Source organism: Rhinolophus hipposideros (assembly GCF_964194185.1).
Source record: "Rhinolophus hipposideros genome assembly, chromosome: 8".
Classification (NCBI taxonomy): Eukaryota; Metazoa; Chordata; class Mammalia; order Chiroptera; family Rhinolophidae; genus Rhinolophus; species Rhinolophus hipposideros.
The window spans coordinates 90,163,700-90,188,650 of record NC_138054.1 but is presented as its reverse complement, the minus strand read 5'-3'; the positions used below and the strand labels follow the sequence as shown (position 1 = coordinate 90,188,650).

Below are 24,951 nucleotides of genomic sequence, written 5' to 3'. Positions count from 1 at the left end.
AAAATGAGCTTCCCAAAACAATTAGAAAAATTTTGCAAAATTTTTCTTTCAGGTTCACCTCCCACTAGAGAAAGCACAAGAAATAACCAGGCCTGGTCAGCAAAACAGAGGAGAGGAATAATGTCCAGCAGAAATAACGGGAACAAAGGAGTCTGTTGGGTATGTTTTACACCCTTTATTTAAGTCCCACAGTTTGCTAATAGGCATAAAGCACAAAATACAAAATGGGGAAAAAGCAACAACTAACACATTTTAACAACTTGTAAATTACTGAATATTCAGTGACCCTGTCCATCTTATTTTTTACTGTGAAATATTCCAGGATAGGGTGAAATCACACTGTTTCCACTGAAAAGAATAACCAAGTTACTATTTTTAATAACAAACCCTACTTTAATTGCTTTAACAGAAATTTTTATAGTTTCAAAGGAGAAAAAAACTAGTAGATATAAAAGAACATCATTCTTCAAAACTACTTCTGACTCCTGGTTTGTTGAATTCAAACCTATCACCAAAAGCAGTAGGGAAGAGTGGAAGAGCATGGCATCGGAGATGACAGAGCTGGCTCCCTGCCCAGGGGCCGCCACTGAGATCTGTGGCCTTGGCAACTCCTTAGCATTTCTAAGCCTCAATTTCCTCATCTGGAAGTGGGGAGTGACAAACCCTAACTCATATAATTAATGGGTAACAAATGTGAATCAGCTATCATGAGGCCCAGAACTTTTCAAAAATCAATAGAAAGGAGCTATAATACATCTGAACAAATGTAATATACATTTTATGGGCGTATCTCATGCGTCAATAAAGTTACCGGGTAGAAACTACAATGCCAGAGGGAGAAAAAAATAAGAGATGCTCTGAACAACCTTCTTTATTGTTCTGAAAGTCAAGACTCAAGCTGAATTCCAAAACATTCAAGAAAGCTTTGCCTTGAAAACTGAAGTTCAAAACCATGAGTGAATACAGAGAGAGGTTCAGTAACACAGATTACTGAAAAGGAGAAAAGAAAGAAAACACAACCCTGCAGGGTTTTAGGTATTATTAGTTCATCATTAGGTGAGAAAAGGGAATGAAAAATGAAATTACTGTCATTTCCAAAGAAGACCTATCTCTATTCCAAGTTTATATGGGAAGACGCCAACTCAGGTTGTTTCTTTGTAAAGGCAAAAATATTATGAAAGAACTCAGCAAATACAATGAACATTCTAGTAATGTCCTTATTTACAAAAAGCTTTCTGAGAGAAACTTTTCATAGAAGTTATCTCCATTTAATGAATGTTTTTAGCAAGAACGTTGCCCACAGCTCAGCAAGTGTGAGAGTCAAAGCCGAAGGCCGTATTTACCATTTTCGTTATGACGATCCTGCACCAAGTGCTGATACACAGAATCGGGGACTTCAGACTGACGGTAGTACCATTTGACGTTCATGAGGAGATGGTCCCTCTTACTCTGCAAAGGAAAATCTAACAGCATTAGGAACAGGATTTCAGGGGCCCCAAGCTGCATACCACACCCATAAACAAACACCCCTGGAAACAGGTGGACAGGCAGAGAGGGAGACGCAATTACCACCAGGGCCACAAAAATACGTGGTCAATTATGGTCAATTCATAAGTCAATTATGAAGCCAAATCTAATTTTTTTTTCTAAATCTCAGCCACAGCACCCCTCTGACCCAATCCCTCCAACTTGCTCATTTCAGTAAACAAAGGAGACCAAACTTGAATCTGTAACTTTCCCCAGCTTGATTAACTAATTCACTCAATGTTACAGTTTTTATTTAGCATTAACTACATGGTACTACATGAATACATGCGCCTAGCTCAATTTTTAATCCTTTTGATGAATATTTATAAACTGTGTTAGCACACTGTCAAGCCATTAAGGGCAATAAGTTAGAAGGAACTTACCCAGCAAGGCCTGGCACAAAGTCATCTCTCCAGGGTTTGCCAATCACCCAGACTGGATTACATCCTCCCTCCACTTTACTGTCACTTTACCTGTGGTTATTGCTACGCGGCAAACACACAGCAAACTACGGGCAGTGGTGAGAGCCCTGGAGCAGGTCATGGAGCAGGGACCCTGTCTTATTTTTATCTCTGAATTTCCAGAGATCAGAACACCTTGTAATAAATATTTATGACTAATGACGAGTTCTATGATGATCAGGTCCCATAAACGTCTGTGGAATGCTTAACGTGTTGTCCCTAAAAGTTAACTTTGCTCCTGGGTCAAAGAATAAAGGTTCCGACCCCGTCCTTCCATTGGAAGGCTTTGGGGGCTACAGCTTGAGGTGGGTGGTCTGTGTGCCCCTGGTCGTGAACCATCTCACCATGGCAGCACGCTACGGCTTCCCGTGGCCTCACAAAATACCTTTCCAGCCCAGGTGAGGGCCTTAAGAGACTTCCCCAAGGTGAATGCAGTACCACTCCTCTTAGTAGCTTCTACTGTTCATCTCAAGTCAGCGGGTCAGAAATGAATGAGAGCTAAAATTTGAGAAATGGCTCATGTTTACAAAGGAAATGGCTAAATCCTAAAATATGTCAAACAAGCCTTCTTTAATGAAGTAGGATGCTTTCTGCTTCAACGAGGTATGTACAGTCTTCACTAAAAGGCCAGAAAAGCTCAAAAACAAAACCCTTTGCCAAAATAGTTGAGCCATTAAAAGAACCGGAACGGGGCGGGGCTGTCAAAAATCTTGACTGAACCCAAATGTAAATAAGTCTATTCCAAAGTAAATATAAACACCAAAATTCTTACTTTGCAATTAATTGTGCCAAATAGGCCTACAAAAATAGGGTGTCATTACTGATTTGAATCAAATAGATTGTATACAAAAAATAATCCTACATAATGGGTACATTTTAGTTTTTATCCATTCTGCACTTCAAATTCTACACCATTTATACTGCAGGTGGGAAAAGAGGACAAATCAGTATGTTAAATAAAAAGAATAAATGTTATATAGAGGAGTTTATAGACAGGAGCAACTACTTCCAACAGGGGATTATGGAGGAAGTAACATCTGACCTGAGAAAAAAATGGGAATGATTTCAACGGATTCTTAGGCAAAGGAAGAGACCTGAGAAAGACACATGGAGAGAGAAAACACAAGACATATCCAGATGCACACGGTCCACCTGCATGCAGTACAGGAAAATGTTCTGCGTGATACTGAGAAGAACCTGAATCCTGACTACAGTTTGGTCTTAGTGGGCGTGTAACTCGGGGACAAATGGGGTCTTGTATCTCCACTGCTGACCAAACCCACAGGTAGTGAGGTACAAAACACCAAGACGTGGGAGAGCAGCTAGAAGGTTACAGTTTCTTTCCCGGGGAAGAGTGATAAAGAGCAGGGCCAGGATGAGAGCACCCATCATGGAAAGAAACCAACCAGAGGAAGGACAGAGGCTGGCAGGACTGGGGGATACTGTGTAGCACAGGCTCCTCAATCTCAGCACGACTGCCACTTCGTCGACATAAATCTGGCTGGAAACCTGTCCTGGGCACTGCTAGATGTTCAGCAGCAAACCCTGGCCTCCAACCACCAAATGCCAGTGGCACCCCTTCCTCATTGTGACAACCAAAAATGTCTCCAGACACTGCCAAATGTCCCCTTCGGGAACAAATTACCCCTGGTTGAAAACCAGTGGTCGAAGTTTCCTTTTGAATGAAAGCTAAATCAGAATGGTAATACTGAAACCTGGCTAAGTGCTGCCAGCTGAAGAACCACGGATAAAGGAATACAGGAAAAGTCCATTGTGGTTCAAATTCCAGCTCCACCATTTCCCAGCAACATGACTCTGGCGTGTCACTACAATTCTCTGAGTCTACCCTTCCTGTCAAATGGGAACACTGAAACCTACCTAAAGGACTACCTAAAGGATTAAAAAGATGTGGAGTATCATCTGGAACTGAGCAGTAGGTCCTCAAAAGAGTACTGTTTCCTCCTTTAGGAGGTGAATGTAACCGGGGCTTCACAGAAAACTTTGCTGAGAATTGTAGGAGTTACTTCTTCACCAGAATACGGTTTCTTCCCGGAGATGCCAGTGGCCTCTGGTAACGGAGCTCCTGCTGAATGCTTCTGTGCGCACGCTCATGAGCTCCCTGACAGAGCACAAAGGGATCTAGATCTACTCGCAGCCCCAGCAACGTGTCCTAAAACCTACACTTCCAGGTATTTCTGTAACACATCTCGGAAGTCTGAAAACCTGCAGGGCAACAGAAATAACCTGTTAAAGGTGCCATGACTGGCGACTGCGCAGGGTCAGTATTTCAGAACCAAGCCAGCCATTCTGGAGACCTTTGGAGGTATAATATCTAAGCCATCTTCTGACCCAGGCATACTTACTACACACACACTCACTCACTCATTACTACCCTGGTTAATTTGTACCTAGATTTATTCCGCCTCACAAAGGCAGTGGATGTCCCAATGCAGTACTACCCAATAACCAGGAAGTGGCAGCATTGCGTTAAAAAAGCCTCCAGCATCTTAATTCCGCGGATACAACAAAGGTAGACTCAAGTAAACAAAAGTTTTAAACATAGGTAAGGAGCTGTGATAGACACAGCCTTCCTAAATAGGTCAGGAATTGGGTTAATGGTTAAACATCTGTAAAGGGAGACAGTTAGTTATTTGGGAGGGCATGAAATGAAAACTAGGTAATCTAGGATTCCAGTCCTGTCTGAGGTCACTAGTAGCTGGAGGTGATCTTGAAATCACCAAGCCACCTGGCAGATGAGGGGACACAACAAGATGCTTTCTAGAGTCTCAGTCCATCTTATGTACTTATGTTTAGATTTCTTCCCCAGACAAAACTAAGTAGATAAAAAGGGTTGGTGGGTGTTTTCGGCTAATATTACCATCCTAAACAAAGTTTTACAAATTAAAATGTCATCTTCCTAGAAGCTAACTGCTGTGCTCTGAGGAACGGCAAAAGGGAGCAGAGAGCACCCCCTCTCTCAGTGAAGGCTAACGAAATCAACCAGACTCCAGGGTGCTGCTCAAATGTTAACATGGGAGCTCCTCATCTGCTTCTTCTCACTAGTTAAAGATTCTGCTCAAAAATCACAGAAAATTAAAGGCAGAAATGAATTTGGAAATCACATGATTCAAACCAAACCACCTGGCTTTGAATCATGGCTTTGCAACTTACTAAACTGTGTGACTTCAGGCAAATGATGTCTGCAAGCCTCAATTCTCTCGTAAATAAATGAGGAAAAATAATAGTCTCTAGCTCATTAGGTCGTGAGGATTAAATAAACGAATGTGAGTAGAGTGGATTGGCTTTCAATAAGTGTGGGATATTACTATCACTCCTATACAGATGAAGAGAGCAGTTGAGCTATAATACGAGGCGGCTTATAAATGTGCTTTTCTCCTATTCAAAAGCACGCTAGTAATAGCAATACAAAAACAAATCATGTAGCAAATTAGGGGGAAGTATCCTCACTTTTGCAACAATTCAAAAAGCATATAAAGTATTTCTGACAAATATGCCTCATTATTGACTATGCATATAATTGTAGAATTCCATAAAGGTCAAAGTGGTTATAAATGACACATTTTAAACAGAATGTGGTGAGAAGCTTCCTATGTGAAGGCACCCTGGGGTCCATTTTTGAATAAAGAGATGAGCCCCCTGGGAAGTCAATACTTTCCCACCCTTTTATCTTTCCAAAGAGAGGAGAGTGGAGAGAGGAGACATTGATGTTGACAGATTACAGGTGGTTGAAAACCACCAAACAGGAGCACCTCCAGTCTGCTGCTCACAGTAAAGTTTCACAGAATGACTCTATGCAAAAGGAGGAGGGGGCAGCTGATTCTGGGTTAAATTGTGGATTCTTCCACATCTCTGGCCTGGATTTCTTTTAAATGAGGAATGTACGAGGTCTGACAATTAAGTTCGCGAACTTGTTGCACCAATGTTGCTGACATTTTTTTTATCAGAGGGATTATTCATTATGAATTTGTACCAACTGGACAGTTACCCAAGTTTACTCTTTGGAAGTGCTGAAAAGGCTGCGTGAAAAAGTTAGACGACCTGAACTTTTCGCCAACAATTCGCGACTCCTGTATCACGACAATGCACCAGCTCACATGGCACTGTCTGTGAGGGAGTTTTTAGCCAGTAAACAAATAACTGTATTGGAACACCCTCCCTACTCACCTGATCTGGGCCCAGTGACTTCTTTCTTTACCCGAAGGTAAAGGAAATATTGAAAGTAAGACATTTTGATAACATTCAGGGCATCAAGGATAATACGACGGCTCTGATGGCCATTCCAGAAAAAGAGTTCCCAAATGGCTTTGAAGGGTGGACTAGGCACTGGCGTCGGTGCATAGCTTCCTAAGGGGAGTCCTTCGAAGGTGACCGTAGTGATTGATATTCAGCAATGAGGCACATAGCAGTTTTTCTAGGCTGAGATTGCGAACTTACTTGTCAGACCTCATATGTAAGTTTAAAGAAATAGAGTTTAAGAGAAGACAAGTCCATCCTCACCTGAGTTTAGAAAAGACAGTCTAATGGTGGGTGTTTGAGAGCAGAACAGGGGGATTTCTAGAGGTTTGAATGTCAGCCAACAGGTTATGAATGAATGACTTCAGAAGTCAGAGCTGAAATTCGACATTCAGAATGAGGTAACTGGCAAAGGTGAACCCGGGAGAAAGAAAGGCCACAGCAACGGGACAGGTGAGCAGGAGCAGCTGCTGAAGAGACAGGGCTCACCTTGCTGACAGGATACAACGTGACTGCCCATATGCAAGGTCAAGGCCCAAGACCAAGAGGCAAACTCCCTCCTATAGACCTTTCATCATTATTAACATAGTACTTTCGGTGATTTAAAGAGCCAATCTAAGTCTTTCCTAGGACCAGTCTTAATACATCCTCTTGAAGAAGGTGTTAACACAACAACAACAAAGATGCCTGGAGCAGTGGAAGGAGGAAGAAGGGTAGGAGCTCAGACGTGACCCACAGGACAAGGGAAATGATTCTTTTACGCAATACCGAGGCCCCCAAACCAGAATGGGAACAACAATTTTCTTTTTTTTAAATTTATTTATTGGGGTGACAATTGTTAATGAAATTACGTAATTTCAGGTGTACAATTCTGTATTACATCATCTATAAATCCCATTGTGTGTTCACCACCCAGAGTCAGTTCTCCTTCCATCACCATATATTTGATCCCCGTTACCCTCACCTCCCTTCCCCCACCCCCGTTACCCTCTGGTAACCACTAAACTATTATCGTGTCTATGAGTTTTTGTTTCTCATCTGTTTGTCTTGTTTTTGGTTTATATACCACATATCAGTGAAATCATAGGGTTCTCTGCTTTTTCTGTCTGACTTATTTCACTTAGCATTATACTCTCAAGATCCATCCATGTTGTCACAAATGTTCCTATATCATCTTTCCTTAACGCCGAATAGTATTCCATTGTGTATATATACCACAACTTCCTTTATCCATTCATCTATCGAAGGACATTTTGGTTGTTTCCATGTCTTGGCCACTGTAAACAAAGCTGCAATGAACACTGGAGCACACGTGTCTTTATGTATAAATGTTTTCAAATTCTTTGGGTAGATACCCAGGAGAGGGATTGCTGGGTCATATGGTAATTCTATTTAACAACAACAATTTTCAATTCACCCGAGTTATGGAGGAAAGACCTTTGCCCCATCAATCACCTACCAGGTCTTGGCAGGTATTATCGGGGCTCCCAAAGCCCTCCAACAGGCCACTCTAGCTCCTCTACTGTTACCAAATGTGACCGCAAGACCTAACCGGGGTATGAAGATGGGTACCATCAAATGAAAAACTTCTCCAAGGCAAAATAATCTGCTAGAGATAACAGAGGCACTACCTTTACATTTTTAACTGCTTAATTCTTGGGAGTTCACATTTCCAATAATGAAAGATCTAGATTCAGAGTCAGATGAAATCAGACCAAGTTTTATTTTACAAAGCCTAAACAGCCAATCAGGTTTTCCCAGAAATTTGGGGAGTAGAAGTGCTTAACATTTGCATACTGTATGGCTGAAGAAGAAACCTTTTGAAGAAACTTTTCATGCATTTCCACAATATGATCATAGTGTGAGCATTATATGAGTATTGGAGGTTGCTTGTTTAATTCAGAAAGACTACGCCAACTTTGAATTGCTGATTAGGACTCTAAGTGTGCAGAGGGGATAAAACAGTCTACAGGGACATCACGGCCTCTCTCCCAGCATGCCGCACAGCTGGTGTAAAGTAGCATTCCAGCCTGCAGAGTGCATCTCCACCCACAAGCAAAGCTTGTTAGGAAGATCGGCCTCACAAAGACCTTGGGGACACAGTGTTAGTGGTTTCAATCATTCCTGACTTTGGGAGAGAGGGTAGGGACAGACAACGGGGTCATAAATTAGTATTCTTCAAAGGCCAAACATAACGCCAGCCATAGGCACACGGGAATCCAATGTAAAAGATCTGGATTCTGGATCAGAGGCTCGTTACTCAACTTTGTGGATAAACATTGGAACTGACTGGGATCAAAATGAAATCAGGTAGGAAAAACCTTGTGATATTTCAAGCCACTATCTACTCCCCAATATAAGACACTAGGAATGTAACCTTTTCTGTATCTATATGTACGTATAGCTTTAGAGCCAGTACAGCTCCAAAGACCATGAAAGAGTTACAGGAAAACATAAAAGGTTCCGGGGCTCGGGACACCAAGGTCCAGCCATCTCCGAGTTCTGCTCTCACCTGGGTGTCAGGAGACGAGGGAATAAGCTGAAACACTGACTCTAGAGTTGCCTTCTCAAAGGACAAGAAAAGGCTTTGAGTATAAATAATGACACTATAATGCACAAATCCCCCTCACGTACTGAGACATTAACTAAACATTTTCTTTCCTTTTCACTGAGTGAACACAAGGAAATTTCATATTGCCATTGAGTAAACAATGTAGGCATTCTTTTGTCCTAAAATGCCCATCTCCCAACTTTCTCAGGTGTATCTGGGTGTGCAAGTAGCCTGAAGAATTCAAAAGCTGCAGGAGTTATCCTCTTCATACACTGCCCAACGGTGGTCAACTGACCTGGGAAAGAACTACGATGGGAGCACATGTCCCTTCTGAGGGCCACGCTGCTTGAGTCTCTAACACAGAATCCTATTCAGTGGTGTGATGGTTAATTCCTAGACAGGGGAGGGGGGGGGGGAGTTGTGTCCCCTTTTAGTTCTGTTTTTCTAAGAACCCTGACTAGTACAAGTGGCTATTTATCATTTATTGGCATTTGCAAATAGACAGAACCTGGAACTGCACAGGCATCTACTCTGAACCAACGTAAGGAATTCTTTCTTTAAAGATAAATAAACAGATGAAAGAAACAGAATCAAACCACATCCATTTAACCAAGCTGCTTTAGGCACTAGAATCAAGGTTACAGCTCCTTTTCCAAACCTGTGGCTCTCAATCCAAAACACTGTTTTCAAGAGACTGCGTCAGCATTGGGGTCTCTGTAAGAGGATTTAAATCACCTTGTATCAGATGATGAAGCAAGAAGGTGGAACTTGGGAGGCAGATGACTTTTTAGTGTTCACAACCGAGATGTACAAATAACTGGTTACATACAAATCCCCAGAAAGATGATGCAACTAAAAATGTTCTGAAACACAGGCTCCAATGATCAGAAATAATTTTCAAAATCACTGTTTTTAATAATATTTTTTCCAATTACAGTTGACATACAGTAATATATTAGTTTCAGTGTACAATAGTAATTAGACATTTATATAACTTAAAAAGTGATCACCCCAATAAATCTAGTACCCATGTGACACCATGTATATTCCTATGATGTACCCTACATCCCCACGACTATTAGTTAACTACCAGTTTGTACTTCTTAATCCTTTTCTCCTTTTCACCCAACCCCTCCAACTCCTCCCATCTGGCAACCCTCAAATGTTCTTTGAATCTACGAGTTTGTTTATTTTGTTCTTTAGATTCCACATATAAGTGAAATCATACTACATTTGTCTTTCTCTGTCTCACTTATTCCACTCGGCATAATACCGTCTAGGTCCGTCCAGGTTGTTGCAGGTGGCAGAATTTCATTTTTATTTTTTATGGCTGAGCAATATTCTAATGTATATGTGAACCACCTCCTCTTTATCCCTCATCCACTGACAGGCACCCAGGCTGCCTCCACATCGTGGCCATTGTAAACAACGCTGCAATGAACATATGGATGCGCACGTCCTCCTGAAGTGAGATTACTGGGTCCTTCTTTGTCTCTGGTTTTAAAGTCTATTTTGTCTGGTATAAGTACTGCCACACTAGCTTTTTTGTTTGTTTCCATTTTCATGAAATACCTTTTGCCATCCCTTTGCTTTTAGTCTCTGTGTGTCTTTCAATCTAAAATGAGTCTCTTGTAGGCAGCACATGTGTCTTGTTTTCTTATCCATTCAGCCCCCCTATGTCTTTTGAGTGGAGCATTTAATCCATTCACATTTAAAGTAATTGTTGATAGATATGTGGTTACTGCCATTTTAGTATTCATACTTTTTCTTCCCCGGCCTCCAAAAAAAACACACTGGTTTGAGGGTGATGATCTCCCTTTTAGCTTTTCCTTGTCTGTCCTTCAATTCTAAATGAAAGCTTTGCGGGTAATCTTGACTGCAGGAGCCTGCTTTTCATCACTGTTTCTTCATGATGTCTTATTTTTAAACAAACTTCTGCTTTTTGGTTATTTTTACAGTTTAATCCAGACAAAATTCAATCAGTGTTTTTGGTACGACCAAGAAAGTACATGAAAATTATCTCTCAACTGCTAACTATGGAGTCAAAACTTAGTAAGGATTCTTATTATCTTATTCTATCTAGGATTACACTGTGCATGAACAACGAAATTTTCAGACACTTGATTTCTGTATTTGCAGTGGAGAAGCCAGAGCTGAGTACAAAGACAGCCTTGGGAAAACCCTGCCTTGGCCTCCTTGTAAGACAGGAGACAGGGTCACTAGGTAACCTCTGCGGGCCCTGCTGTCTTAAGCGGAACAACGAGTTTATGTCACACATACAAGTTATACTTACGGGGAGTCTTAGTACCTGGGAACAGATTTACCAACCCAAAGACATTCCTGTAATTTCCCACACGTACCCTGTTGATGTACATCATCCTGGCAAAAATACTAAACATCAGGTTCAAGATTTAAAAGATCCCAAAGTTTGGGTCGGAGGGTCAAGTTAGGTAGCTGAAATTTCACAGCTAAATTAAGATCCCATAACTAGACCCCCAAAATCTGCTGCTCATAACTGATCACAAATCCCTTCCTAAAAGCTTCTTTCCAGCAGCTGTGATTATATCAGATAAATCCATAACCACAAATTTTCCATTTGGCCCAAAAGATTCCCCCATCAAGGAAGAGAAAAATAGTTGTTCCGAGGCATCACCATAAGAAATTGCCAAACTGTCCTTAATCCCTACTAAACGGAGTTAAGTATTTCACTGAATCTTTCTTTAAAAAAAAAAAAAAAAAAAATCAAGCCCAAATAGTATAAACTTTGACATCTTTGCAATACTTTGTTGTTTGGTGACAGCGGTAATAGTATCAGTGATTTTACTCATTCTGGGCGAGTTAATGGCTTCTTACACATGCCACCCAGAAAAGCACAGCACTCTATCACAAAACAGTGATGGGGTCAGATATTCCAATAGTGAAAAGGAAGATAAGGGGGTGGAAGAGAATACCTTCCAAAGTCTCTAAAAATTTCTCAAATTAAACTATCACGTATTTTAAAAGTAAAAATTACTAACATGATTAAAGATACACAGATTTTGCTACTAAAACTGATGCTAATATATCTTGAAAAGATTTCACTGAGTCAACAGAAGCGGTTCTCAAACTGGTTCGACTCAGGATTCCTTACTCTCTTCAAAATTACTGAGGAGTTCAAAGAACTTTTGTTTGTGTGGGTTAAAGCTAGTCAATATTTACTAAATTGGAAAATCAAAATATTTTAAAACTTGAAAGATTCTTTATTAACTCATTGAACAATGTTAACATAAATAATTACAACAGGTAACTATAATTTTTTAAACAACAACATTTAGGAAATGAGTAATACTTGTATTTTTGCAGATGTCTTATGTTTGGCTTAAGCAAACAGATTCTCGTATCTCATTCTGCATTCAATTCATTGAGAGATCCCACGTCAAATAGCCGGTGTAAAAATCCACTGTATGCTCGAGAAAGAATGATAGTGAAAAAGGCAAATGATGTGCTGGTAGAATTATGAAAACAGCCCGACCCTGCAGATCTGTGGACCGTACTCGAGAACGGCCGGGGGACGAAATGAAGGAGCTGCAGAAACAGAGCAGATCCCCTCCCTCTGGCACTTGGGGAATTGACACAACGTAAGCATGTTCCCAAACACAACCATGGCTAGAGATTTCAAAGCACACATTCATTTTGAAGTGATGTACTATTTTAAAAAATAGATGACTTTATTTTTATTTATGCAATTGGACATTCCAGCAGTGAGTAGGAAGTGAAATTCTTGTTAAATAAAGAGAAGAACATCTAAGAAGCCTCTCCCCTCAAGGTATTTTTCTTTCTAAAATTTGAGCTCATGATAAATTTTTAAAGCTTGATTCAAACAAAAATATAAATAGGCCTAAAATGGTATACAAAAAGGTATAAAACAACGATCAATCTGAAATTTCAATCTGAAGCTGAAAGCACTCACATAGAAAATAGTAACCTGGGCAACTTGAGCAATCTACAATTCCAGGCAAGTTAGTGGCCATTTCAAAAATGGTTCTGCTTCCTACCTGAGAAAAATGGCAACCTGAAACAACACTGACTTCTAAGGGGGAAAAAATGACATTTAGCTCACAATACTATATGGAATCATCATCTTTTATAAAGATGAACATACCTATTTTAAGTGAATCCAACAATATTCCTCTTTCTAGATCACAACCTTTTTGTACCAATGCTTTCTGAATGAAACTGCAAAACTGTAGAGATGATAACACAGTAAAATAAAATATGATTTAGCAGCATGTAGATTTTTAGAATTGAGTAAGCACTTTTGAGGAGCACTAATAGAGGTTTGGAAATTATTATTGATTTAAATAAAGTCAGCCTGCATAATTAAAGGAATCTAACTACAGCTAGCAAACATGTCCAAGTTGCCAATAAACAAATTCAAATCGTTTGGTAAAAAGGGGTGAAGGGGGATTAGTAGGAACCCTGAAAATTCACATTTTCCTATTTCACTTTATGTAAACTAGCCTGTCTTGTTTTAAATATCTTAGTTATTCTTCTCTCCTTTTGACTTAAACCAAAACAAAGACTGTAACCTTTAATACTTAGGAGTCTATTTGTTACTGTTCCATCTACAACCATTTTTCTAATACAAACATGCCCTGATAGCTTATCTCAGCCCACATGCCAGACAACAAAGGCCCACTGGCCTGCTGGAGAGGAGAAATGGAAAGCAGGAAATGAGAAGGCTTAGTTAATCCCCAGATAACTGATCAGTGTACTCAGTCAAGTGTGAGCTGAGCTGGGGAAATACTGCTTTAAAAAAAAAAAAAATCAAAGAGGATATGACCAGAGCCACAATTCATTTTAAAGTAAGTTAATTTTTGTCAAAGGGTCCCCATCACATTCAAGCACTAATATAGCGAATATAAATGTTAATGTCTTTTGAAGTAAAACCTTTTCATTTTAAACCCTTCATCCTCTATCATTTTCAGGAATGGATTTTAACTTCCGGATTTTATTGTTTTGGTTCATCTTTTTTTTGTAAATCAGCTTTACTGAGGTATAATTTATACACGATAAAATTAACCGATTTACAATGTGGATGGAAAGGAGGCCACATCTTAAACCTGACAAGCTCAAGAGACTGAAAATAACCACATAAGATGGCGTGAGCATAAAAAATTTCATAACTAAGTGGACCATGGCGGGAAGTTTCATCTTTAGCTTCCTCCATAAAGTTAATCTGTGCCTTTCAGTGGGCCTGTCTGTTGTCTTTTTGCACCTAAAATGACATCCTTGGAATGTCAGTAATCCCTTTTTCCGGACCAGAGCAGGAAAGTACAGAGTCCCTCTGTTATTATTCTTGTCCCTTGATAAACATCTCTATGAGACCTATTCACTGTGCTGTACCACCTATGTGAGTGAAAGAGGTACCAGTCTCCGTGATGTACTTTTGTCCAATCCCAGAGACTTCCCCGCTTTGCTGTCTACCACCCGTTTAATCTATCACCAATGGATTTCATGTAACCTTCCTCCTTTGATTTTATGTATAAAATAGACTCTAAACCGCCATTTTGTGGAGCATTTTCTCAATCCGTTGAGATTTTGCTTCCCGGCAACTGTCCTCAGTTTGGCTCAAATAAATTCTTATAAGCTTTCTCTTAGGCTGGATGTTTTTCGTTGACAACAATATCAATTAGTTTGACAAATGTTGTGTTTGACAAATGTGTTGTGTAACCACCACCACAATTAAGATAGGGAACATTTCCGTTACCACAAAAAGACTAACTTCTTTTAGAATTGATGAATCTGCTATGCTGAAAAAGCTTTTGTGCCAGTGAATACTACAGAAACAACTTTCTAATTTAAATGCTTTCCTCCATTTTAACACAGAGAAGTGAATATGGAGAAAAGCAATTAGGAATGAAGTGGGACACTTTTCTCTCCTTGCTACGATGGGAGATGCTACAGACAACAATCATGTGCTCTTTAAAACCAAATAATTTGCTGGATAAAAGTTCTGTGCTGAGACTTCATATGGCCTGCTAAAATCCCCAGAATACAGATAACAGTTACAGTGATAATAGTTATGAAGATACATTTTAAAAATTTCAAATTAGTTTTAGGGTACACTTTGCCCAAATTATGTACTAATGAACACGTGTGTAGTGAGCTTCTAGCAGGTGTCACATGTCCTAGGGACAGACACTAAGGGTGCAAGAGAGGAAAACACACTCCTGACAGAGCTAACATTCCAATGGAGGGACAGACCCTTCGCCAACCCCTCCACCACTCAAATGGTACATACTTTTTAAAAAACTCATGAGCAACAGAATCTGCCGCTAAGTAACCACGCAATCCATGCAATCCTAAAAGGTAACATACATGCATCCTAAGAGGTAACATTTTTTTACACTGTATTTAGTCTCTTTGGGTATTGTTTTCCTTAAAACCAGCATTCTTCTCAAAGGTGTACTGCACTTGACTGCTTCATACAGACGGAGAAGGGTCTAAATGTAAATCCACAAATGCGTACACCAACCTCTCCACCCATAGGAACAATGCACACCTCAAGTGTGTCTGCAGCCTCTGTCGCTCAGCTAAGGCTGAGCTTGTTCAGGAAAACTACCGAAGGTTCTTTTACCTTCTTCACCTGCATCATTTATTTCATTTTACTAGGAAACATTTCACAGGCCAAAAGGTATAAAATAACTATGTACCAAACATATTTTAAGAAATAAAACATTGAAGAAGCTGCCCGTACACTCCTCCTAAACAAGTCTCTCTGACTGCCCAGAGGTGACCTTGAACTTACTGTGGCTCATTCCCAGGCAGTCCTTTATGCACAGGATAGATATATAAATATGTAAGGCATTGTTCTGAATATTTTACACTTTACATTACTGACATACTCTTTGGGTTCTTCTGCAATCTGCTTTTTTTATTCAACAGTATGCTTGCATGATTCATCCATGCCTTGTGAGTTCACTCATTTTAAATGATACTAAAATGTAAAAAAATTATTGTAAAAAATGTAAAATGTAAAAAAAAAATGCAAAAAATAATTATTGTAAAAATGATTTACAATTCACTCAAATTTTCCTGCTGAAAGACATTTGGCTCATTTGTAGTTTTTCACTATTACAACCAAGGCTGCTACTAAGTATTCCTATTCCTGTTTGTCCAAGTTTATCTACATCACATAAAAATTTTTTATTCAAATTATCTAATGACTCTGAATGTTTGGTGCTACAGCAAAATGTTCAAACATATTAGTATAATATTGCTTTTGATATCTTGTTAACGCCTGTAGGATCTATAGTGTTGTCCCAATTTTATTCTTCATATCGGTTACTTGCTGGCATTTCCTTTCTTTTGTTATCTTCACAGGAACTTAGTTTTATTAGTCATTTCAAAGGGGTAACTTTTTTTGTTTGTTTTCTTCTTAGTACTTAATAAAGTTTCCTTTGAGAAAGCCACGTAAGTCTCAGAAGTGTGGAGGAAAACAAGGAAAAATTGTCCACTTTTTTGTTTTAGTTTTCCCTCAAGCTAGAGGTTTGAAAGGAGGTAGAGTATAGGGAGATGAAGAGGCAGCAAACGTGTGCTACTCCTAAGGAGCCCAAAGGAGAAAACCTTTTGAAAAAGACAAAGGAGCAACTTTTGATGCTGTTGAGTGTCTTTAATGTACATTTCATTATTAATTCATTAATTTGAGCTCTTCATTATTCTCTTCCTTTTCTCACATTTAAGCTCTTTTTAAATTTCTTAATATAAACACTCAGGCCACAGATTTTATTCAGCCTTTCACAAATATGGCTAAAAATTTACCTCTGCATAAAGCTTTAGCTATAACCTGTAACTGTGATATGTCATAATTTCATAATACCAGTGACTGCAATTTATTCTAAACGTACATTTGTACATATACAAAAAAACATGAACAAGTTTTATTTAACATGAACAATGCTCATTAACAAGGAACGAATTAAATTATGAAACATCCATGCAATGGAATGTCATGCAGGTATAAATATTTTTAAGGGGGAGAGGAGAGGAGGAAATTTTCTATGTACTGATATGGAAAGATCTTCAACATATATTCTCAAGAGCAAGCTATAGAATAAAGTGCATAATTTGATAGCTGTTATATTTGCTTATATGATACCTTGGTAGAATACATAAGAAATGTAATAACAATGATTATCTGCATGAGGCAAGGTATGAAGAAAAAGACCTTGGATACATAAAAGTCCAAGGATGGGAGGCCTACTTCTCAGTACATCTGGTTAATACTTTCTGATTCAATGTATTACCTGTTCAGACAATTTTTTAAATCAGATTGCTTTGTGTATGTCACAGGCTTTTATGTTCTCTCTCTCTCCTTTCATTCCACACTGGCATGTTTCTGCAGTTTTCTCCTTTCTGTTGCTAGCCTTCCCTGGATGACAGACAGCGCCTGACTAACAGAATTGGCACAGGCACCAACCAGACTGTTAGAGAATAAAATGAACAGGGAACAAGCCTATTTAATGACAGCCGTCTGTGCCAACAATCAGGCAGCCAATCTTCCACACTTAGACTTCTAAGAATGCGAAGGCAAATAAATATAAAGCATATGTGTTCTCAACTGCTTGTTGGAAAGTCACATACTCCTTTGCCCCCAGTACATGTCAGACCATCCTTATACAGACCACTTCACCTCAAAAATGCTCACATTATTGCTGAATTTAAAAAGCCTTTAAATATGAAATCTAGTCTCTTTGAATACGAAATATAAAGTCTCTAATTGAATATAAGATGTTCCACTCAATGCCACCTTATAAAACGAGCCCTGAAATGGAAATAGAGCACTACCGACCCCTATTCATCCTGTGATATACCACTGAGGCTGGAGACACAATTAAAAAGGGAAGATGGATGTCATTAATAAGATGTCATTGAAACCTCTCTTGAAAGAAGGGAATGAGGACTATTTTTTATCGGAACGTTTTTTTGTCTGCTTGCTATTTCACAACCTCCTCTTTGATTACAGATTATGTCTTTCCCAGCCGACTGTTTGGCAGCAAGCTGCTGACGAAGTATTGATGGCAGTCCTCCTTACACATGGCCGGATTAGCATTTCTATCGCTGCATTGCACACTGGCATTAAATCACACCCGCTTGGTGTCATGCACAATAACCAAACAGTTACCTAACAACTAAGGGCATTACAGATGCATTGAACTAATCTTTGAATATATGCTCTGATAATTAAATTCCAATATGGATGGTTTCTACCTTGAAACCTAAAGGCAGCAACAGTGAAATCGAGTGCCATTCACTGTGCCCTCACATTTGCCATGAAATGTCACTTAATAGTTCACATCCAATTACTGAACACAACCAGCCACATCACTTACATTAAAACAAGCAGAACCCAGTGGTGGGGCTGTCGGAAGGCATCCCAGGGCTTAAATGGCTTTCTCACCTTTCAAATATCAAGGGGTCCTCTTTCCCAGAACATCTCACTAAGGGGTTTGGCCTTTTAACAAAGAGAGGTACCCAAGTTGAAAGAAACATTCAAAAGGCAGGACATACTGCAAAGCCCGGCTCAGAGCTGGAGACATCTGCCCCTTGTGTTAAAATACAAAATAGTAAGAGATCCTTTATATGAAAACATAAATACACATAAAAAGGGAGATTTTATCAAGGCTACTAACAAAGACGCAAAGTTATATTAATAGCTATGGAGTCCTTGTTTTTGGCCAGTGTCCCACGAAAATTAGGGAGCCCTCCTGGCCAGAAGATCTATTAATTTCCAGTTACTAAGAACAAAGAAACCTTTCCTGAAGTCCTTGCGTGGAGCCCCAAAGCTAAACCACCACAGAGCACAAAGCTACGCTCCTCTGTGCTGCTGTTCTTCATGTAGTCACCAGAACCAGTGCAAGCTAAATTCCACAGATTGGTACAAATCCACATTCCAGCTCTCCACTATTCACCAGTGATGAAACAGGATCAAGGTAACTTTCCTAATCCTCTAAATTCAAAAGGCTTTTACTGTCAAAAGGAAACACTAAGAGCTGCCTCTTGGCAATTAACACATAATAGAGACAACACTTACCTAAGAATAATATTACCATATTCTATAATTTGAGGGAGAAAAATCACTATAGAAGGAGTTGTAGGAAGTCATTTTCTAGCTCTGCCAATGCTATGTCAGATAGACTACAAGAGAAACTGTCAGAGTTCTAATTGGCAGTAAACAATTCTTGAGACATAAAATGAAAACGATGCCCAAGAAAATGTAATCTGATCACACAGAAGAGGAGATAGTGGAGTCAACTGCCGGGGAAACTATATATGGAGGCAACTGCATCTTTGCACACATATAGAAATCACTATGTGGTAAACTACACCTCAAATCAGTCTCTAGAACAATGGTTCTTAACCTTTGCTGAGTGCCACGCTAACTACTGCATAAAATGTCTGAATATCCAGAGGCTCCTGGTCTCAAAGCCACTACACGCTTAGCAGCGCACTGGAACCCGGTACCCGCACTGCCTGTACCCTCCTCACCCCGAGAGAACCTAAGACCAACGAGGCAGCACTATCATAGGTGCAGGTTCCAGCTATTCCAGGAGCTAAATAAATGCCTGGCCCGTGGTGGGCCACCAAGCAATAGGAACGAATGACTGACTGAATGAGTGGCAATAAACAAACAAAAAAAGATATAACTACCCCAAGCAACAAAACATTCAGTTATCCTAAAGAGACAATTTACAACACAAAATTTGAAAAACTTCACCTGGCCGCAACTCCGTCAATATATGACGCTCCTATGCATTAACTAAAGCCAGCCCCTCCCCCATCCACCCATTTGTTACAACACGGTGAGGAGGGAGAAAAGGTCTTCTAGTGCTAACCTGTCAAAATGAAGCCCTAACCCTCAGCAAATCATGCTAGGACAGATGACCCTGGTGCAGTTCGTTAAATACTTGCTAGGTCCAATAAAGTTAGTTTTAAATGAACCAGTAACTTAGATCATAGTTTCTCAACAAAAGTACTAAATGCTAGGTTTTTCCTTCTGTGTGCATTGGGTGTAAATCTCTCTGACACCACAAACCCAGATTCCACTACTATGTAAAACTTCATCATTGCGCCTGTGTAACACCGTCTTTCACAATAAACAGAAAATACCATGACTTTTCACTGAGTCCCCTCTCCCACAAGTGTTATAAGTGGAGTCTAAGTATATTTTCAGTTGATCCAGCCATGACACTCCAATGTGCAATCTATAGCTTGACATACCTCTGTATCATGAACATATGAAATAGTCATTAAGTAAGGATGGTGAAAACATATCCTGAGAATAGTAAACAGTTCCTAACTCACTTCACAAAATAAACACTGCCATGCTATTTTCTTGTAAACATATTTGAATGAACTCTTAAGAGCGTCTTTCTGTGACTGTCTACACTACAGTCCACAAAAACGTATGCTACATAAAGCGTGAACTCAGAGCTCACCATAAAAACAAGGTCTTCCCAATGAACACTGGGAAAAACATAACATTACCTAGGTATAATACTTCCCTTCTTACAGAAAAGGACACGTTCATAAAGTGGACTAAATGATAAATGTAGAAACAATTATGAGTAAGTGCTCTGTGCACAACTGATTTTTTTTCCATAAACCATCAACGAGGCAGCTGGGATATGAAAATCAGGGCACAGAGGAATTCAAACTAGGTTGTAACTAACAGCTAGCATCTTCTAAAGGTTGACTATCATAAAACAAGACAAAAGCAGCTAAAAACTAACCAAATATAAAAAGCAAAATGGAAGGACACTTCAAAAATTAACTTTCTAGATGATGTGAAGTAATCTGACAAGATCTTTGAAATTCAGCATCCTATCACAGGGCCCTACATAAACAACCCCTTATGGGGGATAGTAGGCAAATTACTACAAGCTAGTTATTAGATATCCTAAACATCTAGAAAAAAATTCATGAATAATTTAGGTGATTCAAACAGCTCATAGCAGAACCAAACAGCCTTCATTTATATTTACCATATACCTGGTCCACATACTTTGGAACTCATCTCATATATTACAGTGAGCAAAACCAAATGGGGAACTTTTGCTTTCAGTTCTATTCTAATACATTGCATAATAAAATTAAAATGTAAATACAAATAAAATTTGGATTAAATCCAAAAACTGCAATTTTATGAAACATCATTGTAAGATTGACATTTACTAAATTATATAAAATGTTTGTAATCTGCATTGGATTTTTGAAATTGAGGCATAATTTATATACAGTGAAAAGCGGACATTTTAGGTACACTGCTCAATTAGTTTTTATAAAGAGATATACACCATCTCCTTAAAATCCACACACAAAACACACAAAACATTTCTACCATTTCATAGTTTCCTCACGCACTTCCCGCTCGCTCTCTACCCAACCTGTAGGAGGAACCACTTCTAATTTCTACCAGAGACGAGGACGCAGATAGCCATTTCAATTTTGAAGAAACTGTCCAACTGTTCAAGTCATTTTATCATTTTCATTCCCACCAGCAAGTGGGAAGAGTTCATTGCCACAGTGGGCATCCTTACCAACAACCAAGGGACTCAGCCACTCTAGGGCTGTGTAGCCGGCTTTATTGTTGCTTTAATGTGCATTGTCCTCATGACTAATGGAATTGAGCGCTTTTTCATGGGCGTATCCACCATGCATATATCTCCTTTTGTAAACTGTCTCTGTTCAAGTCTGCCCTTTTTTAAAAAGTGAGTTGTCTTTTCTTAATTATTTTTTTCAGTTACAGTTGACATTCGATATTATTTTATATTAATTTCAGGTGTACAGCATAGCGGTTGTGAGTTGTCTTATTGTTGAGTTGTAGCAGTTTGGTTTGAGTTTTTTTAATGTATCCTGAATTCCATTCCTTTCTCAGACGTGTTGCAAGCATTTTTGCAGCCTGAGGCTTCTCTATGAATATTCTTAACAATGCCATTTTATGGATTCTGGGGTTTTTCCCCCTTATAGTAAGTATTTTCTGTCTTTTCTTTAAGAAATCTTTGTCTATATCAAAGTTGGAGAGATACTCTTCTGTTTTCTTTTAAAAATTTTATAACTTTTACCTTATAGTTAGAGGTCCACCTCAAATTAATTCTTATGTATGGTGTGGTAGGGTTGTGTTTTGTCTCCCCCCAATATGGATATCCAGTTGGTCCAGACTATTTGTTGAAAAGACGTTTGTTTTCCCATTGAAAATAGTTTGACAGTATGTGTAAATTCATTTAAATTTGCATTGAAGAAATAAAAGGTACATATAAGCCCATGAGATCAATGGTATTTTAATCTCACTATGTATGTATCAACGATATTGAAAAATATAATTTCCTCTTATTAACATGCGTTATTTTTACATACAATAGCAATACTGACCCAATGATTATACATTTTCATATTTTCCCATTTGAATGATGCAATTTACATTTCACAAATATATACTTACTTCACATGTATGCATAGATACTAAACTGTTGTGCCACTTGTAACAGTTACGTGCCACTTGTAATGTTTATGTTTGGGTAATGTAAAATTTCAGCTATAATTGCTTGCTGATATATTACATCAGAGAAATGCATATATCAGAAATAATCATACAAAACAAAACAGTTTCTCAAATCTCCAACTCTACTCACCAACCCGGTTGCTCCTTTGGCTCAAAGTAAAATTTTCCTGAAAAGTTAACGTTTTAAGTTACCCTGTAACTTTCCCTACATCAATAGGGAAAACTCAAAGCTCTAAAACATACATTTATGGGAATGGGGGGGGGAGGCGTGGAGATAGAGGGAGAACAGCATGTTCTCATCATCAATCGTGAGATTTCACAGGCCAATCTGGGTATCTATTTAGGAAGCTAAAACCACAAAAGCCTCTTGTATGCCTGAACCTGGTGTAGAAAAAAAAAAAATTAAAAGAAAACTGAATATCTGTGCCTCTGACATGGACTGGAGCAACATGTGGGGAAACTCAATGTGGTTAGGGAACAAAACCCAGATAAACTCTTCCTTTGTCTGGTCTAACTCTGTACCTATCGCTCCCTCAGGGTTTACTGGGAAATCGTGGCAGCCGTGACAAACAGCAGGTCATGCCCACGATTGTGGGCCTGGGACTTAGTAGAAAATGATTTCAATAAAAACTAGCATACCAGGAATTCTGGGAAGACAGCAACAATGGCAGCAGAGTTTGTGGATAGTCCTAAATCCCCACATAAAAATAGATCAACTGAAGAGTCAAACCAAACTCCCACTGACAACACAAAATGAGGACACAGTGAGGACATCTTCATAAACCCCAAACTACAAGCAGGAGGAAAGGCAGAAACTACCAACAGCCATAAGACCTGTTGTCTACCAGCATCTGAAGGGGAAAAAACAGAAGGAATGGGGTATGTGACATCTAAGAATAGGAAGATCTCAAAACAGTTAACAGGCAATGAAGGGGGCCACTGTGCTAACAGTAGATGGAGGCCGCAGGGGCTTTGTCCATGCAGACGGCAGCTTATACAGAGAGGCCACGGAAGGCTAAGGAGTGTAATCACTTGTGAACTCTAAAAACTTGCCCACCACAGCTCCCATCTAGGACAAGGTCCCATAACAGAGCAGAAACTACACGGATGGACCATACACTGAGCAGAATAACAACAAGAGAGAAAAGGACAGAGGTCCAAATGAAAGTGGAGGAGGGAACAGAGCCAGGAAATCACAGCACGCAGGCCGCAGTATTTTTAACACTACATGACAACAGGAGAGAGAGGTCTGTAAAGTTATAAGAAACTACTTTGAACCTCACTTCCTTCTATAAGTTCATGAAAAATGAGCAAAAGTACTGAGGTTTAAACCTCACACAATGTTACTAATAGAAAAAAATGAGCAGGGGGATAAAAAGAGTAAGGAGCAGAATAACACCCCTACAGATAATGAAGGCACAACAACAAAATATGTGCACACACAACCAAATGGCAATGCACTGTTTCAAAACAAGCTAAAAGATATTATTAAATAAGCGATACAAGACATTAAAGAGCGATATAAATCAGACACAGGTAAACTCAAAAATGAAATATCAAAGATCGTTTTAGAAATGCAGAGTAAACCAGGAGTATTTAAGAGTAAATAAACAGAGCTAACAATGCCTTACAAGAAAGAGAAGGTGAGAAGAAAATGTTTAAAAGTCAAAAAATAAAAAGGATTCATGAGAAAGTGACAAATACTACAGACAGGAAAGAAACAACTAACATACACATAATAGCTCCTGAGAAAGAAAACCAAATCTAAGCATAAGAACAAATACTAAAAACTATAATTCAAGAGGATTTTTTCAGAAATACGTAAAAAGACTTGGAACTCCACACTTCAAGAGCACACTGTAGGGTGGTGAACACACAATGGGATTTATAGATGATGTAATACAGAATTGTACACCTGAAATCGATGAATTTTACTAACAATTGTCACCCCAATAAATTTAAAAAAATAAAATAAACAAAAACAAAAAGAGCACACTGTATACTTAATCACACAGATCCAGGAGCCCAACATTAAGACAAATTCTACTAAAATGACTGGACTTCAAAGAAAAAAAATTCTTCAGGCATCTAGGCAAAAAGAATATATAAATTTAAGAAAAAGAAAATCGGATCATCAACAGATTTTGACAGCAACGCTTTATGCCAGAAGAAAATGTAGTCGCATATTTAAGACACCCAAAAAAAGAAAACACGACGTGGTGACTGTACTTAATAACACTGTATTGCATATTTGAAAGTTGCTAACAGAGTAGATCTTAAAGGTTCTCATCACAAGGATAAAACTTTTGTAGCTATGGTGTTTCCCCGAAAATAAGGCCGGGTCTTATATTGTTTTGCTCCAAACGATGCATTAGGGCTTATGTTCAGGGGATGTCCTCCTGAAGAATCTGCTAGGGCTTATTTCCCGGTTAGGTCTTATTTTCGGGGAAACATGGTTTGTGTATGGTGATGAAGGTTAACTAGACTTACTGTGGTGACCATTTCACAATATACGCAAATATCGAATCATTCTGTTTTACACCTGAAAGAATATAATGTACGTCAATGACATTTCAATTAAAAAAGAAAAGAAAACATGAGTCAACTACTCTGAC

The 24,951-nt window shown here is 39.0% G+C and overlaps 1 protein-coding gene across 1 annotated transcript in view; it reads right to left on the bottom strand.

The window, feature by feature from the left end:
- RERE (arginine-glutamic acid dipeptide repeats) overlaps positions 1-24,951 on the bottom strand; it is a 280,788-nt gene that overhangs the window by 150,095 nt on the left and 105,742 nt on the right. The window contains exon 5 of the mRNA XM_081057650.1: positions 1,344-1,449. Within this exon, the coding sequence (XP_080913776.1) occupies positions 1,344-1,449 (106 nt within the window). The remainder of the gene's footprint in view (positions 1-1,343; positions 1,450-24,951) is intronic.